Consider the following 26905-nt stretch of genomic DNA (forward strand, 5'->3'; position numbering starts at 1 on the left):
AATATAATAATAGTTGATTAACAATAAATCGAAACTAATAGGACATCAAACAAATTCTAAATAATATGTTTATATGTTTACGTATTAAATCAATACTAATATTAACAATGATAAAAAATTATAAAATATCATTATTATTATATTTTCTTTAATTTATTTTTAAACTAAATGATGCTGTGGTACCATAATTTTTTTCAAATATTTAAATGATGAAAACTGACAAAACTATAAAATTATTTTTCCAGAATCAGATGATTGTCAAGTATGCGTCATACATATTTTAAATATTATATTTCCCCGATTATTATAAATCCATAAATATTAGTTCCAAAATAAAATCCAGAACTCAGTAAAAGCAAATGTCTTTATTTAAATAAATAACTTAAAACCATTAACCTTTTTATAAAAAAATAACGTCAGCGATTTCGGTCTTGAAAATATATTATATGATTTTTATTTCTTAAAAGTCAAGATCGTTAATAAATTCTAATAGTATGTACACCTCTTACTTATTTAGAATACTTATTAGGACTATTTTTACATCGATGTTTTATTTTCCAACACAAAAAAAAAGAAAACACGTGTAGTCGCCTATAATACACACCATCCGAGAAACGCAGAACAAATAAATAATGGAAAATTATAAATATATAACGTATACATATGACCGCAAAGGTCAGGTTCGCGACGACTGCAATGTTGAAAGTAATATTTATCATATCATCATGCAGTGGTTGGCTGTTTGTACGGCGGCACGTTGTTCTCGTGCAGATATGCACTCCACGTCTGCTTGACCAGATCCGAGCCCTTCTCGGCCACCATTATGACCGGCGCTATGGGATTGCAGTTGGGCCCGGTGGGGAACACGGACGCGTCCATCACCCTCAGGTTGGCCACGCCGAGCACCCGGAGCTCCGGGTCGACCACCGTCTCCGGGTCGTCGGCCGGTCCCATCTTGCAAGTGCCCGAATGGTGGTTCTCGGGCCTCGTGTCCGTGACCACCACGCACGCCCAATACGCGTCCGAGTCGTACTCGTGCCGCGCGCATTCCTGATACGGCGTGGTGTCCGGCTGCATGTCCCACTTGCTCATCGCTCGCGTGCGCATCAACGCCAACACGATCCGTATGCTCTCCACCATGGCCAGCACGTCCCGCGGGTCCTGAAAGTAATTGGGCTGGATGATCGGGTCGTCCAGCGGGTTGCCGGTCCGCAGCGCTATGTAGCCCTTGCTCCTCGTCAACAGGTACGTCGGTCTTGCCCACACGTACGCCCTCGCGCCGTCATAATTCCGGTACGCCGGCCCGTCCGGATCCATCGGGATCTTGTCACAGTTGGGCGCCAGACCGTCGAAGTACACCTGTGCGTCGGGTACCTGTATCGGACAACACGCGTAAACGCATACATAAAATATTAAATACGTCGAAAAGACAACATTCCCGTCTAAACTATATAAACAACTAGGTATTTAGGTCATATAGTGTCGACCGTCGATCGCGGCGAGTCGCGAGTTACTCGTACACGACGACCTAACCTAATACAGCGTGGAACCTCGTTAACTCGAATCGGTTAGGTTAAAATAAAATAAAATTCGAGTTATCGAGGTTCCACTGTATATCTAAGAAAATACTGCTCACCCCGTCGACCGAGTACGAGGTGGTCAGGAATCCTGTGGTCTGCGTGAGTCCCGTGCTGGCCAGTGGGCCGGTGCGCGTGGCCAGGAACTCGGACACCGCGTCCATGGTCAGGTAGTGCGCTTCCTCGGATGCGTTTACCGTGGCAGCGACGCTGACGGACACGTGGTGCTGCAGGTTCCGACCGACCGGCAGGTCCTGGAAAACGGTGACACCAGCCCGGAGCAGTTCCTCGGCCGGCCCAATGCCAGACACCAGGAGCAGGTGCGCGGAACCGACGACGCCCGCCGACAGGATCACTTCCTTTCGGGCGCGCACCATGTGCTCGCCGTACTGGTCCACGTACTTGACGCCCTGCACGCGATTGTTCAGCTTGTTCAACACCAACCCGGTCACGCGGCTGTTGATCTTCACGAACAGGTTAGGTCTGTCGTGGGCGGGCCGCAAGTACGCCCGTGAAGTGCTCATTCGCAGACCGCCATCCACCATCACTTGGGCTATGGAAAATCCTGCGACAGAAATTTACAACAATATTTGATTATTTGATTTTGTCTATACTTGATGTCATACCACATGATTTAACAGTAATATTTAAATTTTCTTAGAAAAAATGCTCGGTATTTAAAATGTCCGATCTGATAATGACGATTTTTTAAAATAGGGTTGTATATTATATATTACGAGTACGATTTGGCATCACGATTTTACATTCTCCCAGCACAATACGCATTACACACAATAGCGTATTGTATAGGTACGACTGTCTGTCTGAACTACAAGTGTTTATTACCGTGTCGGATTTATTTGAAAATGTATAAAAAAAAAAAATAATAAGCCCAATGTTCGACTAGACAACGCGTTACTATTCAATGCACCACCGCCGGCCAAACATATATATTTTCATCGATAATAGCTGTGCCTACTGTGTGAAATACTGTTATGAAATCGACCAATAAACTGTTTATAATAATAATACATCATATTATTGTACGATTGTGTATCGTAAGTGTTACTTAAACGTCTAGTCGACAGCTATTAGTACCCCGTAATCCACATAGGTAGTAGACACGGATAATGCGATACACATGGACGTATTTAATGTACATAATATTTATTAATTCCTGCCAGAAGAAAGGAAAATAATAAACGGGATAAATACAAAGACGTATTATTTAACAAATATACCTATGTACGTTATTTTCCACAAAACTATGGCTGCACGTACGTTTGTGAAATCTGTTTTAATGCGGATTCGTCACTACTGATATTAATTATGTTTTTATAACAACTTTTTCGTATTCCGTTATCTCTGTGAAAATATTACAAAATATAAATTAATTAAAATAATCAAAAACGTGTTTTTATTTCCAGGCCGGTCGGTTGTTCCTCTTCCATAATATAATACTATAGTCTCGAGTTCTCGACTCTCAACACATAGGTAACTACAGTAATTTCCCGATTTGTGTGTGTATCGTTATATTCCGATTGCATGTTAACCCACATTATAATAATTATTATTAGGTATATGTAGTGTGGTTTGGTTTATATTATTGTAGTACACAAATGATTTTCACCTAAAGTTTAGCAAATAATACTTAACTCATAAAAAATATAATGATAATTTTTTTATAAAATACAACAATAGATAAAAAATAGAGATAATTTTTTTTTACTCTGGTTTTATGAGACTAAGATAATTATTGTAGGCGATATTAGGAGTAAAATTAAGGAAATCATTTACCTCACCAGTGACATACTGTCAAGAGGAAGAAACACCCTTGTTTGTTTAGAAAGTGGCAATAGTTTTAAGGTTAAGTCCCTTCTTCCACCCACTATATAACATACTCATTTAATTGAATAATAAAATAAATTAAGTATAATGTTAACCATTACCGTAACTGATAGATTGACAAAATTAAGTTATTGATTTTATATAAATATATATATATATATATATATATTATTTACATGTGTTGTTAAATCGAATAAACATAATATTATATTTCAAACTAAAAATTGTTAAACAACCTTATTCCCTATCATCTTCCCACGTGCGTCTATATGATGACTTATTGTACAAATTCATGTCACCATTCACAGCTAAAAAATCTATTAATCATGTTCTCATATTTATGTAGTGTAATAAAAGAAATAGATTCAGATTACAAGCATTATTATGATTTTTTGGTACAAGTGAAATTGGCGCTTTAGGACATTTGACACATATTATACATATCGATTCATTATAAGGCTTGGAAATTAATAATTACATTATTTGTCTTGAACGTACTTTGTACATGCTACAATTACTTTGACGACATCAGATAGGCTGCACATCTATTTTGAAATAAGTATTATACATTAATTTTTTTATAAGATATTTATAATGGTTGTAAGTAACGATAATTAAATACGAAATTATATTTTAAATCCATTCATATAATTTATTATAATATATACAAGGGTGCATAGTGTAACAGTGTTAGAATTGTATGAAATTGGAATAGTCTTACAAAATAAAAAAATTTAATAGGTCAAAAAAACACTGGTATCGCCAAATTTTCAATTTATCTCCTCAAATTAATATTCAAATTTAGTATGTATAAATTAATGAAATGGCAATGCAACAAAAATCATAAACCAGTTTTAAATATATCGCTATTTAATACTATCGTCTATGGTCACAATCATAAAACTTTATATACCTACACGTATTTTCCCGTCCTGGCATACCGTTATTTATTTTTTGTGATCCGCATAATGCATAACTCGTACCTTTAGCAAATATTCGATAAACTACTTTTTATAAAACTTTCATCCGTCGTTTTTATTTTAAATATTATATTATTTAATCTACGGATTATAATATATATAAAATGTTTATTTTATCTGTACTACTATGGTTTAAACATTAATCAAAAAATATTTACTCCTAATATATATACAATATACATTTCCTATAATCAGTATTATTTTAGTATTTTATTTACTTCCGATTTCCAAATGTATAATAAACATAATCGTATCACGGAAAATGAGTTAGCAGCTGAATGTTGCATATTATAAATTCCAACCGTATACTTTATTATTAGTCATAACTTCATAGCAAATCACGAGATCTGATTTGTGGGAATCAGGTTTTATACGACTATTTGAACTGCAGCAAGGCATCGCATTTCAAGCACGTACACAACAACTATAATAACCATAAACACTATTTGGGCTTATTTCAAAATTATAATAATAATACCTGTAACCCCTCCTGCCGACCACATGTGTGCATTGCATTGCTGCACATGTAGTTAAAAAACTCTAAATTCCTCCAAAATTATTTATGAACAGTACAACACACTCTGCTGTGATATAATAGTTGCTGTTAAATTATACTCGTGCGTTATCATAGTGTATACATCAGCAATCGCGTACGCACCTGTTTGATTGTGTCCGTTGAGGTCACCGGCTCTGTAGCCCAACTCGGCGCCGGCCTGCACGATGGACTCTGCCATCTCGGGACGGTGAGCGAACCGCTGCACTGACACGGGACCGTCGAACCCGTGATACTCGGGCTCCACCATGTCGGTGTCCTTGTTCTTCTCGGACTTCTTGAAGTACGGCAGCACGTCCTCGTAGCCCCAGCCCACTACCCCCGAGTCGCGCCATCCGTCGTACACGCGCCGGTGGCCCCTCGAGTACATCATGCCCGTCATGGCCCCGGTGCCGCCCAACATCTTGCCCCGCGGCCACGCGCATATTCCGCCCGCGCCCAGGCACGCGTTGCCCTGCGGCTCGGTCAGGTACCGCCAGTCGAGGTCGGTGCCCATCGCGGCCGACGCGAACGCCGGCACCGACGTGGCCGACGGCTCCTCGGGCCCGGCCTCCAGCAGTCCGACCGTCCAGCCGGCCACCTCGCTCAGCCGGGACGCCACCACGGAACCGGCCACGCCGCCGCCGACCACCACGAAATCGAGCTCTTCCGGATACACCGGACCGGCCGGAAACGGCCGGCGGCCCGTGGCCCGTCGACACGGGTCCGTCACCGAGCACTGTGACCGGATCACCAGGTCCACCAACGACATGAAAAACGCCAGGCCGCCGGTGTTGCCGCACGAGCCGGACAGGAACGACGAGTCGGACCACGAGCACTCGCAACTTCCGCCGGAAGTAGGCATGACGATCGGCAGTGTTCGTTATAATATCGAGTGCCCCGGACGATGTGCAATTATTTTAACGACTGCCACAAGACGTGTATAATAATAATATATTGTGTGTGCACGTGTGACGTCGGTTTAAACGCTGGCAAATCGATGAGAGAACGCGGATTCGGGTTTTAGCGCACGCTCGCGGTCGCCGGACGTGTGTGGTGATTTAGGTGCCGGTGCTGTAGTACAGTAGTGAAACGAGTCGAGCTACGACGACGGTCCAAGTATAATAATTATCTGCCGCAGTCATTTCATCCGTAACCGAAGGCTCCGGAGACGTATTCTACACTGAACTCGATGTGTTCCGTTCTTGAAGAACATAAACGAATATCGATTGAAAATATTATAATATATCGACTTGGCGCTTAGATGTCCCGTGGCCAATCAACTTTCTCTATTGTTTCAAGCCCAGTAGTGTAGTGTTATAATCATAATAATCCGCAGAGTGGGTACATAAGAAAGTAAAAACTGAGGAGAATTTTTTTTTTTTTACTTTCGGATATCCCAGTCGGACGCGACTAACGAGTTCTCCAAAAACCAGTTATGGGTATATAAATGAAAAATAGGCTTTTAAAAAATGCATAATCCGTAATCAATCATCCTCCCAGAAAATTCAATTTGAAATCGTCGTGTTGTTGTTGCTAAAATACATTCTCGGGTATCGCTTTATTATTATTAATTAACATATTATAATATGTGTAGAATGCACATTGTATATATTATTATAATAATACACTATCGTGGTATGCGATACACTCGTATACTTCATACTCAATATTATTATTACTTTCAGTGCCTATACGTATTAACTTACATAGCACCCATATAAATTTGACTTTTTTCAATAAATTTACTATTATATTAATATTATATTTAAATAAATAATTTATATTTATTATAATATCTCGATTATTATTACAAATAAATAACAATTATGTATACACACTTAAACCAAACTATTAACAGTTCATAATAATATTTATAAGATATTAATTATGGTATTTATAATAATATACTTAAATTTATTTTGAAATCATCTATGCTTATTTGTCAGTTTCTGAGATAAATATTGATATTTATTAAAAGTGTAAACAATTACCAATTACATTCGATTTACAGTTACTGTTGTCCGTTTCGTATAGTAATGTACAATATATATTTTCATATTTGAAAAATATATTTTCGTAACAATTTGTACAATTAATATTATATCTGAATAAAATAAATTCTATCCATATTAGTAGGTACAATACGATTATTAGTGATAATAATCGATTATTGGTTAGTGATTAGGTATACAAAAAATATAAATATCGATAATAATTTTGTCGTTTAAATTCCATTTTTGTAAATATATCTATCAATCAGATTGTTCAATACTCAGATGTGTTTGGATAACGGTTTACCACCATCTCCTGAATGTCTTCTTGACATATCGCGTTTTAAGTATTTTCGTGTGTCCGGCCCAATCTTGTTTGATCATGTCAGACGCCTTTTCCGCTATCATAATCGTTGGCGCGTTTGTGTTGCCGTTAACAATCGTAGGCATTATAGAAGCGTCTACCACCCTCAAGCCTTTGATGCCTCTCACCCTTAACCGTTCGTCCACCACGGCATATTCGTCGTCCTCTGGACCCATCTTGCACGTGCCGACCGGGTGGTAAATGGTCATGGTGTAATGACGAGCCTGGCATTCCCAATATTCGTCGGACAAAAACTCGTAACTCTCGCACCCTGGCGTAGGGATGTTGTGTATAGTGGTATTGATCTTGCTCATTGCCACTGTCCGGCTAATGGCGTATCCGATTTTGGCACCCTCCACCATAGTTTTGATGTCCCGCGGGTCGCTGAAGTAATTTGGCACGATTTTCGGCGCAGCGTAAGGGTTGGAACTTGTGATCTCAATGTAGCCTCGGCTGTACGGCCTCAGCAGCAACGGCGCTATCGTAAAAGCGTCTTGGTATAGTATGGGTTCGAAAACTTGCTCGTAGTACTCGTCGGTGATGCCCACGTCCCGTTTGTTCAATAGACCGCCGTCATCGTTGTCCCCAGCCGTTGCCATGAAAAGCTGAACGTCCGGCCAATCGAAATCATCGTTATAGCTGCAACGAGAAAACCGTATATAACAAAGATAAAATAACAAAACCAAAACAAAACTTAGAAAACTATGTCGACCTGTCTTATGTAATTAATCTGTTTTAATCCTGAAATCGAAAATTTGCTCACCGCGTGTTTACAAAACCCATAACTTCACCAAGTGGTATCCTGTAGAGTGGTCCCATTTTGTCACGGAAGAATTGGATGAACGAGTTGAGCGTCAACACCCTCGGTAACACTATGCCCAGGCCGAGGGGGTTGGATTCGTCGGGCGAATCGAACAGGTATGTTACTCCGCCCATCGCAATGTGGTCTTGCAGGTTCTGGCCCACGCCGGGTATGTGTTTGGTAATTTTGACGCCAGCTTTGCGTATCTTGTCGGCAGGCCCTATCCCGGACAACATCAACAGGTGGGGCGAATTTATTGCGCCCGCCGAGAGCACTACTTCTTTTTCGACTCTCACCAACGTCGGTATTGTCCCAAGTTTCGATATCAGTACGCCCGTGGCACGGCCGTTTTCGATTACAATTTTTAAGGCGTGCGTGTGTAAGCTGATATGAAGGTTTGGACGATTTTTGATTGGCCTCAAAAACGCTTTGGCCGTACTGCACCTCAATCCGTCTCTTAGAGTTCCTAAAAAATCATATGTGTTACACAATTTAATAAACTTTTAAAATTCTTAATGCGAAATTTAAACACCGACGTAGGTAATAATAAATATCAGAAATACACGATAAATGTTTCGTTTGTTATCTACCGCATTTTATTAGCTATATAATTAGTACCTTGAGATCGCGTGAATCCTGTCTGACTCTGGCCGTTTATATCGACTTCGTCGTAACCGACCTCCTTGACAGCCTCCAAAAAACTTTCCACGATCGGTGATTGCGACCGGAAGTGCTCCACGCTCAGGTATCCTCCTGTACCGTGGTACTCCGAATCCACGAGCTCCGGTATCCTCATGTCCTGGGACTTGATGAAGTATGGCAATACATCTTTGTAGCCCCAGCCCTCGTTTCCGGCATCTTGCCATGCATCGTAGTCCTTCCGGTTGCCCCTAACATAGAACATAGCGTTCAGGACACTGCTGCCACCGATAACTTTGCCCCGGGGCCAGCTAGATTGGTTCCCGTTGAAGCCCAAGCATGACGAATGACTGGGTTCTGTTTTATATTGCCAGTCAACAGACGTACGCTGGAGGGAAGGATATAGAAGCGGTATGTCTGACAATGCCGGTTCGTCGATTCCGGCCTCTATTAATAGAACCTAAAAAACGAGAACGATTGTTATTACTTGTTAATTGTTATAGTATTCGTTTACTTTCTAGATACATATTTTTTCCCATTACCTACGATCGATTCATATACCTCATACCTATATTTGCAACTATAGATAGTGTTTAATTGTATTTTAAATTGCATTTTTATCAATTACAAATTCAATACGATTTTATTGTTTTAATAATAATTTAACGCGTTAGTAAATAGAAAACAATAATTACGATTTTAGAATTTTTTTTATTTCGCAATATCTGTATGATTTATAATTTCAACTACTATTCATTCAAATTATGTATAATAATATATAGTTACTATTATGTTTATGTTATGATAATAATACATTTTTTAGTAAAATTATTCAAGTACATTTCAAAGTTCGATTTCACTGTCAAATTAAAACTTTGATATAATTTACAAATTAAATTTAGATAGGTTTAATTTGATTGATTATTAATCATTGCAGTAATTTGTAATGAATTTATCTTACGTGAGCACAATATTCTATTCTATACATTTGTGACAACATATTGAAAATATATCAAAATTAAGATACAAAATCTTCATAATATAATTTTTAAATAAATAATTCAATTACAAATTAAATTATTAAATTTAATTAAGTACCCCCTTCCTCCTAATATATTTATTATTTAAAATCATAATTTATAACCATATCATATTTATTTATAATAAATATTATTTATGTAAAAATAGATTTGTTACTGAAAGTAAGTAATTTTTACAAGAAATAAATAAACAAATTTTCAGTATATTATTGATTAATATGTACCTATAATTTTTATTTGTAAATATAAAATTACTTTAATGACTAGCAATTTAAAATCAAGAATTAAAAGCATATTATCGCATACATTTATAATACAACTCCGTTACCCCAGCACTGCCAAGTTTGAAACTGAATATAAAAATTATCTAGTATTATGTACTTTATTTTGTAATATTTTATTCAACCAAACTAAAATTTCGTGCACCTCCCCGATGGCCCGATCACGAGAAAACGCAATTTCCCCGAGTCCGTGCTGCGGTTTTTATTTTATTAGGTACCTTGTAGCAATTAAAATTTAAAAAGTAAGTTACTTGATAATTATATTAAATAAACATTAAATATGCATGTTTAGTAAATAATTTGTTTACTAGAAATGACAGTTGAAAATAGTGGAAGAAATCTAAAATTGAATTCATCAGTATTATCGAAAATGAAATAATTAAGTTTAAACATGAAATTGTTCAGGGCAGAAATAGTAAAATTATATTATTTTAATTAATATTATCACTGTATTATAATTCAAAATTTCAAAAATTCAAATCAAAATGTGTGTATCTACTAGAAAAATATCCTATAATGTCAGTGCATAATACTAGTACCCAATTAATTTATTTGCTATTATACCACTAATTTAATTCTTATCATTGCTTACTATGATGAATCGAATAAATTCACTATAACTACGTAGTTACTCCTCGGTTTTTAATAATTTAGCAAATACAAAAATTATATAATTTAACCACTAAAGAAAAGTATAAATATAATAAAACTATCTTCTCACCTATAAACTCGTATAATCGTGCATTATAAATATTTTTGATAGGTTAAAAAAATATACATTTTTATATAATATACTCAATATCAAAAAAACTACTAAAAAAAAAAAACTACATAAAAATGTCTTCATGGTATTGCACCATTCGCGTTGACATTTGATACTATATTACACTAGTAATATTTATACATATATAGTACACTAGATATATTATGAACAAAACGACTCGGGTTCCATTTTTCGATTGTCGTGTTTCGTTTGACTAAAAAAATAAAAAAATATTTTATTCGTTCCATGTAATCTAATTGTAAACATAAACATACCTATAATATGTTATATCCTACGTGAAACTGATTGTAGCGGTGTTATCTGACGGTTTACCGGTTTTGTCATAAATTACAATCTAAATGACAGGTTATGATATATAGTAACTTACAATATAGACATTTTAGTATTTATCACGCTATTTTGTTATTCTCCGATATTGTAATTTGTAACACTGTAATAGTAAAATAGTTTAAGTCGCTCTTCGCCAATTACTTTTAGTTGTGTTGGGTTTTTTTTTTTAATAAAATGTCCTTATTCTCTGTCCTCTCCCGTCATATCATCCAGTTTTTTGTATTCAAATTCACTTTATGTTTTCACGGAATATCGAGCCGATTCGAACTCTATTTTGTAGAACGTGTGTTACCTAACATGACGGATTTTTACACGCAATCAATATTATTGTTATTTTCAATTATTTAGTTTCCTATTTAAGGCCTTTTTTTTTACAACAACAGCAGTGCACGCACTCAATCGCTACAACCTTTATCGCGATAACGAGGAGGGGGTGGAGTGGTTGAGTGAATATTTTTTTTCATTACCGTCCAGTTGGCGTTCTCGGACAGGCGATTGGCCATGACGGAACCCGCGGAACCGCCGCCGATCACCACGAAATCGTACTTGTCGCCGATCTCGGCGATCCGCCGGTCCTCGAGCCGGTGATCGATGTCCTCGATGTCGGGCCGGAAGAACAGTATGGCCACGCGGAGGAGCATTATGTAGCTGACGCTGGGCCCGTACGACATGGCGATTCGGGCGGCCAGCCGGGCCGTGAACGGGTTGGGCGCCATGCGCGACGGCGGCGACCGGTAAATGGACACTGCCGGAGGCGAACACGCCGGCGCGCGCGCGTGCCCCGCTACCTGCGCAGGGGAATCGGAACACACGCACACGCGTCGAGCACACGTACGCGCGCGCGAAATTCGGACGGCGACGGACGAAATTTGCGATTCGCGGCTGGCGATGTGCAGACGACCGACGAGGCGATAATGACATTATCGCATATTGTTATGTCCGTCGGCCGAGTATATGTGTATATAATAATATTATACACACGTGTATCTGTATACCGGAAAGACGACGAGGTAGGTAATAATATAATATTATACGCGTTATTATTATTATTATTATTGTTATATTTTTTTTCGGGTCTCTACTTCGCGTCGCCTTCAGTCATGCGACAACAACAATAATAACGTTATATACCTGTCGACGAAATGTTTTTACACTCAATCCAGTGGCGGTTCGTTGTTTGTTTTTCGCAATATCCACTGGTATAAAAAAAATACTCGTGCAATGATAATATACATATATTTTTTGAAATATTTCGGTCACCGCCCGGATAGGCAACTGCCTATGGCCTCCGTTATTAGAGGGCCTCAGATTTTTATGAACCTTTTTTTTTCCATCATATAAAATAAATATAAGAAACATATTATAATATTTCAAAAAAATTAAAATAATTAATCCTTATCGGCGTAAAATGTAAATGAAATTAATAGTTTTAAGAAATCTGTACCCTGTAGAGATAAAAAAAATGTATAACATTATAATTATGTTTGTGAAAATGTAATAAATTATTATTTTGTTTTATACAATCCATTTGTGGAGGGGGCTATGACTATATACGCTACTGTTGACAATAAGGGGCCACATTTTTTATTTTGCCTAAGGCCACAAAATGCCTAAATCAGGCCCTGCAGGTCACCGCGTAGAACCCTTGTGATTTGAATTTGATATTTCGGTACTTCTAACGCAACTATCGTTATTTTATGCGAGTACATAGTTTGGTATATGTACATTATAATCATTGGTGAGCTCCGAATAAAATATAAAAATCCGAATTTTTGATTTTGAAAGTTAAATGTCCCAAGTTCGTAGCAGCAGAGTTGCATCTTATAATAAATCCATCTATCTTCTGTGGATCTTTTAATATTCTATCCCGACTATCAAAGGCTTATCACATCTAATGTGATATCGTATCTGTACATGAAAGTTAGCAAAACTTGCAAAACGCTCGACACACATACCACACTATACGTACATTATACGATAATGTACCTATTTGACTATGTGCGCAAAGTTTTTAGAAACTTAACATTATTATAATGGACATTTTTTTGATTAATAATCGAATTTAAAAAAATGTATTTGTGATCTTTTGACTAAATGTGTACGTAAGTATAAAATATAGCTAGTATACGTTGAACCGTGGAGAAACGACGTTAAAATCGGTACATTTGATGGTATATTTGCAGTTGTACGCTGAGCACGGTCAAATGGAACAAATTTAATAACCATATACCTAACTGTGTAATAGTAGGTAAATAGGTCCAATAATAAGAGTTATATAAGATCTCGTTTTTTGTGTAAAACAAACCATTGCCATGTGTCAAGTGCTATTGGAAATAATTTATCGATTATAACTTAAAATATACTTCTAATATTAGATTATCTATCATAAAGAATGTGAGCAGAATACATATATAGGTACACTATAATATTAGATACGTTGACGTATTATAAAAAAATTGATAGCACAAATCGTAATAAAACCAAAAAGATCAAAAAAAAATAAATAATAATATTACACAAAATAAAAAAAATTGTCTACAAATTCCTGGGCCATTTGGTTGTGTAATCATAACCAAAGGTATATTCAAATATTTTCCATTTAAATAATAAATATTATAATAAACGCATAAACACTATACAATTCGATTCGTTATACTATTATACAGTATAAACAAACGATTAAAAAAAATTCACTCAATTTACATAGGTATAATTGAAATACATGAAATTTGATAGAACATATTACATACATAAATACAGTATAGTAATAATATCAACTACAGTCTATAGTTTGTTCATAATTGAAAACCACGTAATCAACTAAAATTAAAGCCGTCCCCGGAAACAAAGATGTATGACATTGTGACGGAATGTGGATCTATATCAATAATAATTTACAAAGTAGACATGTCTGAATCGTTTTAATTTTTTTATTTACACGGCAATCACAGGATTTACTTTTTTTTTATTTAATTTAAATTTATTTTATACCTACTAAATATCGTAGGACTTTTATTATAAATTAATAAAGTTGACTCAGAGTTGATATATTTTCTAGAAAACATATCTTAAGTTAAAATTAAACCATCTCAAGCTTATTATTTAATATTGGTTACAAAAATAAATAATCACCTGATATCGTTAATTTAATTTAATGGAAAATAATAATACTGTAAAGTTAGAAAAATTATTAATCAGTTAATTATAAATCATATACTTACTTACACGTATGTTTATGTATTTATAAAAAAAAAATTAAAAATGTTTATTTAAGTATTTTTGCTTTATACTAATATACTATTAATTATTGCATAATAAATTTTTGTTTAGTGTACATTCTTCTAACTATTCATTTCATTACATTTGCAAAATACTAGCTGCATACCTATTTAAAAACTAAATTACAATAAAAACTTTGTTTGCGATTGTATCTAAATTAAATGAAAGTCGTTTCGATTTGTGTTCAAGGTACCTAATTAAATTGGCACATCAACCAAAAATGTTACTAAGAAAAATCCATTATCTTCTCCAGTCAGAAAAATTGCTTAGCCAGCAGTACCTAAACACCTATTATATAAATGATTAAAACAAATATAAATATTTTGTATAATTCATTTGTCCTAGATAAAAGGTAGGTAGCCAGGTAGGTATGTATAATATTTATAGTTTTAAGAAGCTATATAACAACATTAAAAAATTTAAATAATCATGTGACTGTAAATGATACTAAATATTTTTAACATATACTTAACGTAAATAGGTCATTATCATCAATAACAGAATAAGTATTTTAACCACTTATTTAAATAATTATAATTTCAAGATGTTTTCTTTTTGATCACATATATTATAAAAATTACGAAGAAGTATAAAATAGTATACCTATTATAAACTTTTTCAATTATCAAAGAATATTCTTCTATATTACATATATAAATTCGATCACATTTAATTATTTGATATTAAAACATATTATATATTTTCTATTATAAAAAATCGTTTAAAAAATAAAAATTCTAACGTGTTTTTTAATAATTTATATAAATGAAACTAATTGTAAATGTAACATTCAAAAATTTAAAAAGCAATAGCATACATCAAGATTAGTTATATATGTATAGATAAATGGTAATGTTAATATTATTAAAAAAATGGATAAGTCATTCGGCTGTAAAGTATGTTTTGAGTATTTATCGTATTATGTGGGACATACAATGACGAATTCGTACGAAATAGGATTCTGTAGTAAAATGATTTGTCAATGTCAATAAAAAATAATTAATATAATATAATATAATATATATAATATATAATTATATAATTAGTATATTAATAATTAATTCCTATTTTAGTAATAAAGTATTTTAAACTGATTTTTGCAGAAAACATCGCATATATTATATAAGTATAATAAATATTATGATATTATACGATAAGTATACCTATTATTTTAATTAACATAAAAGTCAATACCTGTGACTACCTATTTAGAACGGAGTAAATAGCCTTAAATTAGTAAAATAATTTCGAAAATTAATTGTGTGTTTAAAAAATAATAATATATATCATGAACAAATGTCAAGTTCTTACGATTAATGCTTTTTAAATTACAATATAATAACTAAAAGTATAAGAAAAAATCTTTATTACAAACAAAAATTGTATATTGTTCAATTTGCTTAAAATGACAAATGTTAATAAATAGCTAAAAATATATGAAAATTATATCATATTATCTAGAAAATTTTAATATTAATATTTAGTAAAAAATTCAAGTATACATCTGCGAATGTTAATTTTTTAATTAGGTACAACAAAATAATAAAATTTATGTTATCAAAATCTGATGATTTTATTTTTTCTGCGATTTTTTAAAATATTAGGATTTTATGTCCCTTTTCCTTCAAAGTACTAGCCATATCCAATTTGTCAAAATCATGGTCAAAGTTAAAGATAAGAGCATTCTTTTTTTTTTTACTCCAACCCGTCATAACATTATTGAAAACAATAGACACACATCTTTGAAAAACTACCTAATATGTACTTTTATCACTCTGCTAAGAATTTAAAATCATTCCTAAGAACCTACTAATACTCGTATTTTAATTGTTACAATATGAGCTCGGATTAAAAAAAAAATTGTTGCTTTCATAATATTATAATGTATTTTATTGTTGACGCCTTCAGGCGATAACAGCAGTACCATCTACCGTCGTCATATTGAACCTGTCAACAATCGTAAGTAGAACCGCCAGCGAGTGCTAAACGGTGTTGCCGTATAAGATTTTTATTTTTCATTATTTTCATTTTCAACTTCTAGACCAACTGACACTACAATTAATATTGTAGTGACTTAGAAAAGCCCAAAACTGAAAATCTTAAAAGATTAAACATAATATAGTTATATAAACCAACACGCATGTACATATTAATTCGAGGATAGGTTATGGTTATCAACAGCAATATTATATTATATTCTCTAATATCGTCAGGCAAATTGTGCAAGTAAATATAGTAAGTTATTTTCGTTCTTCAATTTTAATTATAATTTAATTTTAAAGTTTTTAAATAATATATTGCTTATAAAACAAGTCTTTAAAGCTAAAACATTGTTATTCTTAAAATATAGAGCCTAATTATTTTATATTTTGTTTTTTATTATGTATTATTTTTTTCTTGTCTTTCTATTAGTTTTATTTGTATTATTATCACTGTATCTATTAGTTTACAGTGTCAATAAATATTCAATATTTTTTTAATGGTCTTGTAGCCGTTAATTAATAAAAAATAAAAATAAATAAATAAAGTATACAATTTACTAAAAAACTTTTACCGCGGAAACGGTTAAACTTTAAAACCGATCGGCACCGGTTTCGGAGTTGCATTTAAAATCATAATTCGTTTTTACGATATGATTATATTATTATTTTTCTATTAATATTACAATTTATACATCAAAATATAATAATATAACACTAACGAGATGAACACTTAAATGAATATCTATATTTGATGCAGTCTATATCATTATAATAACTTATGACCACGGATAATTGACAAATGTAAATCTTACTTTTAGATAATTTGATTTTAGTTCAGTTGAGGGATTTATAGGCCAATTATACAAATTAATATGTATATTCATATTATTATTCAAATATTGTGAATAGATACTAGCCTGCAAATATTATGGTATACAAACAATTGTCAGTCATATAAACAAGCATTTTCAAAACTGTATAGACTTATAAAATAATAATTTAAGAGTTATTAAATTATTATTGACTATGAAAAACATTAAAGTTCTACTTAATAATCATATAAAAAAAAAAAAATTACTTCCTCAAATCATTTTATAAATAATGTCTTTGCGTTATTATTTATTTTACAATAATTTATTATATCATGTGCTTGATATTAAAATAAATATAACGCGTCTTTAATCGATGATGTTTAGATTAAAACAGGATTCGTATTAAAAAAAAAAATAGTTAAATTTACCTCATAAATAATATTAATACACGTAGAACTAAATCTTTTATGAGTTATCATTTAAAATATCATCTTTATACTCTATTGCAGAATGTTTTTAATTCAATCAAAGTAAAAAATAAATAAAAACATCCAATAGTGTCTAGATAAATAAAGATAATACAGTATTCTGAACAAGTCATCATTTGCAGACATTATAATTATAAATAATTTAAAAATAATATCATGAACACAAATAATTTCGAAATGTCAAAATGTTTAAATAGTATTTTTTTTTTATACATAAATTAAAATGTCTTTTATTATAACTTAGGTATACGAATAAATAAATAAATAAATAAATAACGTATTTTGCACAGGTCGGGATGACAATAATACCTTTATATAGTTACGATACTAATAGAATAACGAAAAAAAAAATACAGAAGAAAGAAAGAAAGAAATCGTCGCGGTAATAATAAATTATTATAAGACCCGGAAAAAAACAATATTGTAGACGTTCGCTCTCAATTTGCAATCACAGTCGTCGCGTGTCACAGTTTCCTGCCCAGCCATTTCTCCTTGATCATGTCCGCGGCCTTCTCGGCGATCATTATGACCGGAGCGTTGGTGTTGGCGCTGACCAGCGTGGGCATGATGGACGCGTCCACCACCCGGAGACCGTGGATACCGTACACCCGGAGCCGCGGGTCCACCACCGCGGTCTTGTCCCACTCGGGTCCCATCTTGGCGGTGCCCACCGGATGGTATATGGTCACCGTGTAGTGCCGGACCATGCATTCCCAATAGGCGTCCGTATACCGCGGTATCGTGGCGCAACCGGGGAACGGTATGTCGTGCAGGCGACTGCCGTACCGGCGGAACGGCGTGGTCCGGGACATGGCCACCACGAACTTGACGCCCTCCACCAGCGTGTCCACGTCCTCTTGGACCGTCAGATAGTTGGGCAGAATCCTGGGATACATGGACGGGTCGGTGCTTCGTAACAGTATTTCGCCCCGGCTCTTGGGCCTCAGCAACATCTGTAGACGAAATGCAAAACGTTGATTATACGGTTTTATCACTGAGCAACGTCGCAGGACTCGTGTCTGAGGGGGGGAGTAGATATCTGTGATTTATTAGGTAGGTACCTATTGATCTAAGAATGTGACTAGTTTGCGTCAAATAAACTAATAAGGATACAACGAAGAACGTTCAAATTTAAACCGTTTTAAAACTATAGTGAACATAATACTATAATTTCAGCTAGGTCTATGAAATAATTTTATTTGAAACTACTAATAATAAGAAAATTATCAAAATCGATTTATTTAACAAGTTTATAAAATGTATTCCTCGAATACTACCGCAGGTAATAGTACAAACGTCAAAAAAACAGTATAAAATGAATAATCCACCGTTTTCAATTTCTACAGGCGATGCATGCATTTGACTTTAAGTGAACAATTCAGCTAAACAAAAGTATTGAATATTATAATATTGATATCAAAAAAATATTACGATAAAAATGTTTCAATTCAGCACGTTTATGATGTATTTGAATTATTAACTCTTATGCATTTATTCGATCCTCCAACACTCCGTGAAAATAAAATCTGATATACCTATTTGTTTTTCGTATTTATTCAAGACATTTCACTTACAGGTATAGCAGACCACACGTCTCTGTTGTTAATCGGTTCGTAGACAGATTTGTAAAACTCTTCTTTCAACCCGTGTGCTTTCCAAAGCTGTACACCGCCATCAGAGTTGGTGGAACCAGACACAAAGTGTAATTCGATGTCCGGTGTGTCCATTGAATGATTAGCATATTTAGTGTTGATGAACGCCAATCCCTCGACACCACCCATGACTGTCAACGGTCCGTCGCCCATTGTAGCATAATTTAAAACCGTTTGAACGTTTTCCACTCTCTCTTGCGTTAGCGACACCTGTACAATGAATAAAAGAGGACGTGGCTATATTATTTTAGTTCAATACAAAATTACTGTAACCAGAAATTTATTTGGGGGGGGCAAATTTTAAAATTGCATAACAAAACACGTTTAATTAATAAAAATTGGTTTATTACCTAGTAAAAATTAAACAAAAAGCTTCACCAGAAATTACAATTCAATTAATTAAGGAGAATACATTTTTAAAATGTATAAATTCGATTATTCGATTATTCGATTAATATAAAATAGCAAGTGTTCTAACTATGGCTAAAAATTGGAATCCTTAATTAAAAAATCAACCTTATCTAAAATTTTACTAAAACTCAATTAAAACTCTTTGACTTTTTAAGGCAACATCTAACGTGAAAATGTTATCTATACTCGTGGTACATATCTGTACCATCAGTTCTGTATTATCATAGATGATAATTTTTTTTTTTTTATATAATTTTAATAAGACAGTTATTTTAATTTAAATAACTAATAATTTTTTTTAAAAAAAACTAAAAGGGCACGTGCCCCCCTCCTTACCACTGGTTACGCTAATATACCTCAGTCGAATTAAATAAAACAACGCTTTTATTATCATATTAAATTGATCAATGTACATAATAATATTACCTCTTTGTTAATCAGAAATGCAAGGCCGCCGAGTCCGATGTGGTCTTGAAGATTTTTGCCGACATCTAAATCGGCTAGAACGGGTATACCCATTTCCGTCAGATGGTTCTTGGGGCCTATGCCCGAAAGCATGAGCAGTTGCGCAGAACTAATGGAACCCGCCGACAGCAGCACCTCTTTGTTGGCCCGGATGAAATGTCGCGTGTTGTCCTTGATCATTTCGACGCCGAACGCGACTTTCGTCTCGGGGTTGATCGCCACGCGCGTGACGTGAGCGTTGATGGACACGTGCAGATTCTTCCGCAGTCGGGCGGGTCGCAGGAAAGCCTTTGCCGTACTGCATCTGGCTCCCCTCCTGATGGTCCCTTGAGGCGTCATGAACCCGGTTTGCCGTTCGCCGTTTATGTCGCGGATGTCGTAGCCCATTTCCTGGCCGGCCCTGACGAACGCGTCGGCCAACGGCGTTTTGTACGGCGCCTCGGACACCGTCAGATATCCGCCCATCGAATGGTACGGGGTCCGCGCCAGGTACGGGTTTCTGTTGTCTTCTGATTTTTTAAAATAGTAGAGCACGTCGTCGTACCCCCAACCCGGATTGCCTTGATTCAGCCAGTTATTGTAGTCCATTTGGTTTCCGCGCACATACATCATATAGTTCAACACGCTGGACCCGCCAAGCACTTTGCCCCGAGGCCAATTGCAACGTTCATCTTTCATAGCTGTAATACACACGCGTGTTTTCCATTTATTATGTCTGTAGACGAATAGTGTTATGATCATTATTATATCGTGTTTTTTTAAACAATTTTATTTAAACTTCATATTATTATATATTATACACGCATGCGTGCGTCGTGCGCTACTTAGTATATAATATATATAAGTGTTACTAAATTTTTTTTTAACATTTTTAGTACCAAACGACTATGAAGAAAGAATTTTAATGTTAAGTTTAAAAGTTTAGAGTTATTTTTTTTTATAATTACAATTAAATAACCAAATATAATTAATTTCATAAAGTATAAGACTAAATTTGCTGCAACATTTTTCAATTTATTTTTAAGAAACTTATGTATTAAAAATATAAAAATACCCAACTTAAAGTATCATTCATGTTGATTTTCTAACTATAGAATAGAACTTTATGAAACCTCAAGATCACCATTCTTCAAAAGAGTGTGGTTGTGTGGTTTAATATTTTAATATCTAACATTTAAATAATACTAAATAATTTATATTTTATACCGTTATAACTTATAAAATCTTAGTAAATTCATCAGAATAAATTGAGTCCACAAATATCTATCTAAATTTATTTATTACTCACCCAAACATGCTGTATCCTGTGGTTCGGCTTTATATTGCCAATCGAGCTGGGTGAGTTGCAAGTAGGCAGCCAACAAAGGCACGTCGGATAGTTCAGTTTCATCTCCACCAGCTTCTATTAATAATACGCTCCAATCCTCGACTTCGGTCAACCTATTCGCCAGCACCGCACCTGAATAATTAACGGGTTTTTTTTATATATATTATAAATGTATTACAAATAATATGTCATTTTAAAGAGTTAACACATCGCAATACCACAATATGAAATATTACGAAAGTACACCGCGTATATGTATTATAATAATTATAAGAAAAATATAAAATATGTTTTCACCTGCCGATCCAGCGCCGACTATTATAAAATCATATTGGTCAAGAAGCAAATTTCCTGGTTGATCTATAATCCTTGACTCGGGATCATTTACTTCATAGTGGAAATAAGCAATAGCCGCGACCAAAACGGGCAGGAACCAGGCCACTTGCGACGCGGCCCCTGCAATCGCTCCGATGGGTAGAACTTCCACGCCACTCATAAGTACCGCATAGTATCACAACAGCTAATCTAAAAACATAAACAAGACACAAGATGGGTCGCCGTTGATGTTTGAGGTCACTATCACTATCGGTGGTGAAACTAACCGATGCCAATTGCCAGTATTATATTTTATACCATGTACGGCGGATGTGGCGAAGAAGAAAGGAACGGCGCCCGACGTGACAACGAGCACGTAGACGTATGTTATAATAAACATGTCGCTGTAACCTAATTTTCAAATGTGCAAAGTCGGACGGACAGGATATAAAAAATATAGGATGGCAAAAATGTGCGGTTTTTTTTCACGAAAACTATATTTCAGTTAAATTGGTTCACGTGATAAAAGTAGATCAGATTAATAATAGCACGTACAGATCGTTCATTATACCTATCATATATGATTTACTATGATATATTTTTCTCGCGGAACGCGGCGGGTTCGATCACTCGAATTAGTTTTACATGACGTCATAATCGTTAATAGTTATAAAATTCGTCAATTCATACAGGTGGGTTCGGAAATATGTTTTGAATATATTATAAACACGATTTTGTCCTTCACGGATGTACAATACAATATTTAAAATAATTAGCTACGTCATTATGAAATGTATAATGTCTTTGTATAACAGAATATATATCTTAAATCACCTACCAAAATGTTTTCCGGTTAGTGTTTTGTTGTATGCAATGAAACGTTGCTTCTGCGACGTCAAGACATAACTCAGTCGATAACGTATAGTGTCAAAACAAATGCATCGGCGATTGACGTCTCACGCGACGATTATATATACATAATTTACGTAATTATATTACACTACATGTCGATAACGCGCGAACGTTAGAGTGATTCGCGAATCAAAGTGAACACAATAGACTCACGCAGGTGCGTTAAAGTCACCTCGGCAATGAAATAATTAATTTAACGATGACGATATTAATAAGACGATACTGTACAATATCGGTCAATCAAATACGTACAATATAATATAATATACGCGTTCCTGAGCAGGTTACGAACAACGGACTACCTACCTCCTCTACACGTCCAGATCAACGACCTTACGCACTGACATTGAGATGAGTATACCTACAGAACCGCGCGCACATATATAACGGTATTCGTGCAAGACACTTAGACACCCACCTCTCTTTTGCTTTACGAACCAGTTTGAATTAAATATAATTACGTAGGTATACGGTGGCGCTGCGGCGTGTCATCACGATCCCTAACAACCGGAAAATTGGATAAACCTTTTCCATTTCTCTCAGTCGGATGATTGCTTCCAGCGCGATTGGGACTACTACGAGTATATGACGTCAATTCGACTACTCGGTCGGGCAAAACATTATAATGGATTTAAACTACATTTTCTCGAATGGATATTTTTTTTTAATATTATTATTAAATTATCGTGACAAAAGTAATTCACTTCGAGTGATATTCATTGAAGTTTATATAATTACTTCGGATCAAAAAATATACTTAAATCACACTATATTATGTAGTGTAGGTAACTACTTACCTATAAACTGAGTAATCTTATAAAATATAAAAATGAGATATTTAACTTCAATGTAATCGTGATGTATTTGTTAGGTTCGTTATAATTATTACAAGCCGATATTTTTTAGATAAATATATAAAATAATATGTTACATACCAAAAAAACAAATTTCCTGCTTTGAAAATATTGTTGTTACGCTTTTAGTCAAGACTAAATCGTTTTATTTGTAGTAGACTTCTTTTATCGGGTATCAATAGATTTTAATTTAACATAATAATTATTCTTATAAGTAGAATAATATAAATACATGATACATATGCCTAAACAGTATAGTATAAAATAATTATAAACCAATTACATTTAAATTAGATAATCCCACGTTTAATATATTAAACACAATATAATGATATAATTATCATTAATAATATAACATTATTAGTGGAATGAATATTATTTCATTAATTTTTCGAAGGACATAAAACATAATAATTCCTAATGAATATTTTCATAATACATATTATAATCACTTGATTCATGAAGTATTTAACAAACATTATAACATAATGAATCTTTATTCACAGATACTTGTGTTAAATAACTTTAAATATTGAACAACTTTAAACTGTTATTTTAAATAATATACCTATCTACAGTGCACATGTGTGTATTCATATTATTTTATTACAAATCGTTAGTCGCATAACGTTTCCAATCATTATACATTTTTCTTTATTAAATAATCCATAAAAAGTTTAATACATTTTATCTGTCTGCTAAAACAAAAATATAATAATAATATTGTTTATACTATTATAAAGATCAGACGAAGATATAATAATACTATAATATCATTAATACGGAAATAACTTCTTTTTTTTATTTGAAACATAAAGTAAACAAATAAACTACAAATTAAAAATTCCTTTAGCATATTGATAAAATATTATAAAATACATGTATGTTTTCACAGGACAAGTTTAAGAGGCAGGTAAGTTTATTTGTACCTTTATAATTATAGTAAAAATATACTTGTAAAGTATGCATGTATATATGACAAGATAAACGTTATTATATTATAATAGCTACCTAGGTATTGTACTAAAAAAAATTATTTCTTTATTGTGTTATGAGTGAACACTAATTTTATCATGAACTACAATAATTAATAGACACATATTTTATTTTTCACGCTTCATCACATTTTAGAAATTCCGGAAACTTGATCCTGAAAATAAAACAAAACAATAATATAATACAGATAGATATTTAAGTTTACCCTAAAATACTATCAGATTAATACCTCTACGGAACTTGCATATTCTACCAACTTAGTAACAGAGTTTTTAAGCAATGATTTGAGTTCATCGAAAATTTGATCAGATTCAATTGAATCGTCATTGAAATTTTGATCAAATCCAACAACTTCGTTCAATATATAATCGATGGTGATGTAAAATTTTCCTATTGCTTTATCGGGCGTTTTTTCAGTCACGTCAGAAACTTTATTTAGTCTTTGCAAAGCGTCCAACCAATTAGTCAATTGACTTTTTAATATCCATATCTTGTCAGACTTTATATCATCGACCTAAATAAAAAAAAATACAATACTAATAACACCTTATTATATTTAATGACATAAATTCGTAATAAAATTACGTAATTTAAGATGGACAAGACCAACTTGCATTTATCCGCATCCAATTTTTAGGACTCGACACTCGTGCTAGTTAGGTCCCTAAGTTAAAAATGTCAATAATTTTTTTTTTTACTAGTTACCTCCTGATATAATATAAATTACATCGTAAACGAAAAAAGCCTGTGTACTAAATAATACTCTTGTTTATTTTTATACACTGTATTAACCAAAATGTGTGTAGATACTTTCATGGTAATTTCCAAAAATGTGATAATCTACCTGGGTATACAGATTATTATTAACTCATAATTTAAATTTAAACTATGAATATAAAACATATATCTGTTGGTATCTCACGAGTCCCATCAATAGAATATCCTTAATTTGTGTGCAGTTTAGTTATCAACTATTGGCATTTGGCATATTATTTTGGTTTGAACATGTCTTAATCATTATATGTTATAATATTTTAATAATTACTTATAATTTTATATGTGTATAAAAACAATTAAAAATGATTACCTTACTCATTTCAAGTTATACAGAATACCTGTTTAATAATTTTAGACAGGTCATTTTCCACGAACTTTGTAAATGTATCGAATGCTTCGTTGGTAATCGTCTTAATTTTTTCATTTTCTACGCCATATGATTCTATTTTTGACAAAGAATTTTTTATAGAATTTTGGGCATCAACTATCCATTGATTTTCAGTGACTTTAATCGGTATGCTATTATCCTAAACAAACGTGTAGATAATATATATTAAATATTAAGTAATAAGTTATTACGAACGAGGTATTTCAACACCTACTAGCTTAAATAAATTATTTCAATAAACCATATCAATTTTGGAGCAAAATAAAAATGGAAATTTAAAATATGCGAGAGGATCTCGTACAATTGTCAACTAAAATTAATATTAATAAGTTCTATGAATCGGATCGAGTAAAAATATCGAATAAAATTTTGGTTTAGGTATTTAGTGCAATTCAACTATTCAGATACCTCTACACATAACACATGCACTTATATATATATTAGTATATTACTCACGCATTGGTAATATGAATAGTTTACTATTTTAAATATATGTTTTATTGTATTTATAAAGATAACTTTTTTAAAATTAACTATTGTCGTTCAAATATAATGATGCTTAAGGCTTAAGGTAATTAAATTAAATATATATCATTGCCTAACCTACTAAATTATACGTTTTTAGAATCGAGTGGTTAAAATATTGAAAATGTATATACTGGAGTAGTAAGTAATGATTTATATTACTTACTTGCGCGGTAACTAATGTTGCGACCATAAACAATGTTGTATATACAATGATAATTTTTAAAAAGGCCATCACTGTATATTGCAATTATTTTTCAGTTTAGTCGCGACTAAAAATGTAAAACTGTCAATTGAGACAGCCAAGATTGGTATTCCTTTTATATACTAATTATCGAGTAGAGAATAGGTGTATGTAATTTAAACTTGGTCCCCACTATATAGTCAGGTACAGAGCAGACATTTTCTAACACATAATCATTTCATAGATAGATGCTCATGTTATCTAATATAGTAATATGTTATCAAAATAAAACCAATACAGCTATTATTAGGTATTATTATAAACGGAATTTTATTTAAGTTTATCAATTTAATTTTAATGTTAAATT

The 26905-nt window shown here is 33.4% G+C and overlaps 4 protein-coding genes across 5 annotated transcripts; all 4 read right to left on the reverse strand.

Annotated features, from left to right (window-relative positions):
- Positions 1–346: 346 nt before the first annotated feature.
- LOC132920961 (glucose dehydrogenase [FAD, quinone]-like) lies at positions 347–6370 on the reverse strand. Its single transcript, XM_060983718.1, has 3 exons — positions 5064–6370; positions 1637–2142; positions 347–1374 (listed from the first exon to the last, which is right to left on the reverse strand). Exons 1-3 carry the CDS (start codon positions 5800–5802, stop codon positions 724–726), a joined length of 1896 nt encoding a protein of 631 aa, XP_060839701.1. The 5' UTR covers positions 5803–6370; the 3' UTR covers positions 347–723.
- Positions 6371–6699: 329 nt separating this feature from the next.
- Positions 6700–12088, reverse strand: LOC132920960 (glucose dehydrogenase [FAD, quinone]-like). The gene is made up of 4 exons (XM_060983717.1): positions 11639–12088; positions 8716–9196; positions 8059–8563; positions 6700–7934 (listed from the first exon to the last, which is right to left on the reverse strand). Exons 1-4 carry the CDS (start codon positions 11885–11887, stop codon positions 7235–7237), a joined length of 1935 nt encoding a protein of 644 aa, XP_060839700.1. The 5' UTR covers positions 11888–12088; the 3' UTR covers positions 6700–7234.
- Positions 12089–17155: 5067 nt separating this feature from the next.
- On the reverse strand, positions 17156–23161 carry LOC132920924 (glucose dehydrogenase [FAD, quinone]-like). 2 transcript variants are annotated; one of them, XM_060983665.1, is made up of 6 exons: positions 22741–23161; positions 21885–22112; positions 21549–21719; positions 20222–20940; positions 19307–19594; positions 17156–18685 (listed from the first exon to the last, which is right to left on the reverse strand). In XM_060983665.1, exons 2-6 carry the CDS (start codon positions 22081–22083, stop codon positions 18197–18199), a joined length of 1866 nt encoding a protein of 621 aa, XP_060839648.1. In that variant the 5' UTR covers positions 22084–22112; positions 22741–23161; the 3' UTR covers positions 17156–18196. The 2 variants fall into 2 exon arrangements, with proteins under 2 accessions (XP_060839648.1, XP_060839649.1); XM_060983666.1 differs by lacking the exon at positions 22741–23161 and adding an exon at positions 22190–22359.
- Positions 23162–24694: 1533 nt separating this feature from the next.
- Positions 24695–26666, reverse strand: LOC132920925 (uncharacterized). The gene is made up of 4 exons (XM_060983667.1): positions 26521–26666; positions 25780–25968; positions 24894–25178; positions 24695–24818 (listed from the first exon to the last, which is right to left on the reverse strand). The coding sequence occupies exons 1-4, from the start codon at positions 26587–26589 to the stop codon at positions 24789–24791; spliced, it is 573 nt and encodes a 190-aa protein (XP_060839650.1). The 5' UTR covers positions 26590–26666; the 3' UTR covers positions 24695–24788.
- Between the last annotated feature and the right edge of the window lie 239 nt (positions 26667–26905).

The sequence above is a fragment of the Rhopalosiphum padi genome, chromosome 2, assembly GCF_020882245.1.
Source record: "Rhopalosiphum padi isolate XX-2018 chromosome 2, ASM2088224v1, whole genome shotgun sequence".
NCBI lineage: Eukaryota > Metazoa > Arthropoda > Insecta > Hemiptera > Aphididae > Rhopalosiphum > Rhopalosiphum padi.

Coding starts and splice junctions, on each gene's coding strand:
- LOC132920925 (XM_060983667.1), bottom strand. CDS start 26,589: ATGGCCTTTTTAAAAATTATCATTGTATATACAACATTGTTTATGGTC. Junction 25,179..25,779: donor TGTCTAAAATTATTAAACAG/GTATTCTGTATA, acceptor TTTTTTATTTAG/GTCGATGATATAAAGTCTGA. Junction 24,819..24,893: donor AATATGCAAGTTCCGTAGAG/GTATTAATCTGA, acceptor TTTTATTTTCAG/GATCAAGTTTCCGGAATTTC.
- LOC132920960 (XM_060983717.1), bottom strand. CDS start 11,887: ATGGCGCCCAACCCGTTCACGGCCCGGCTGGCCGCCCGAATCGCCATG. Junction 9,197..11,638: donor CCGAGAACGCCAACTGGACG/GTAATGAAAAAA, acceptor CTCGTTTTTTAG/GTTCTATTAATAGAGGCCGG. Junction 8,564..8,715: donor AGGATTCACGCGATCTCAAG/GTACTAATTATA, acceptor ATGATTTTTTAG/GAACTCTAAGAGACGGATTG.
- LOC132920961 (XM_060983718.1), bottom strand. CDS start 5,802: ATGCCTACTTCCGGCGGAAGTTGCGAGTGCTCGTGGTCCGACTCGTCG. Junction 2,143..5,063: donor CAACGGACACAATCAAACAG/GTGCGTACGCGA, acceptor TTTCTGTCGCAG/GATTTTCCATAGCCCAAGTG. Junction 1,375..1,636: donor CCTCGTACTCGGTCGACGGG/GTGAGCAGTATT, acceptor TGTCCGATACAG/GTACCCGACGCACAGGTGTA.
- LOC132920924 (XM_060983665.1), bottom strand. CDS start 22,083: ATGAGTGGCGTGGAAGTTCTACCCATCGGAGCGATTGCAGGGGCCGCG. Junction 20,941..21,548: donor ACAGGATACAGCATGTTTGG/GTGAGTAATAAA, acceptor TGTGTATTACAG/CTATGAAAGATGAACGTTGC. Junction 19,595..20,221: donor CATTTCTGATTAACAAAGAG/GTAATATTATTA, acceptor TTCATTGTACAG/GTGTCGCTAACGCAAGAGAG.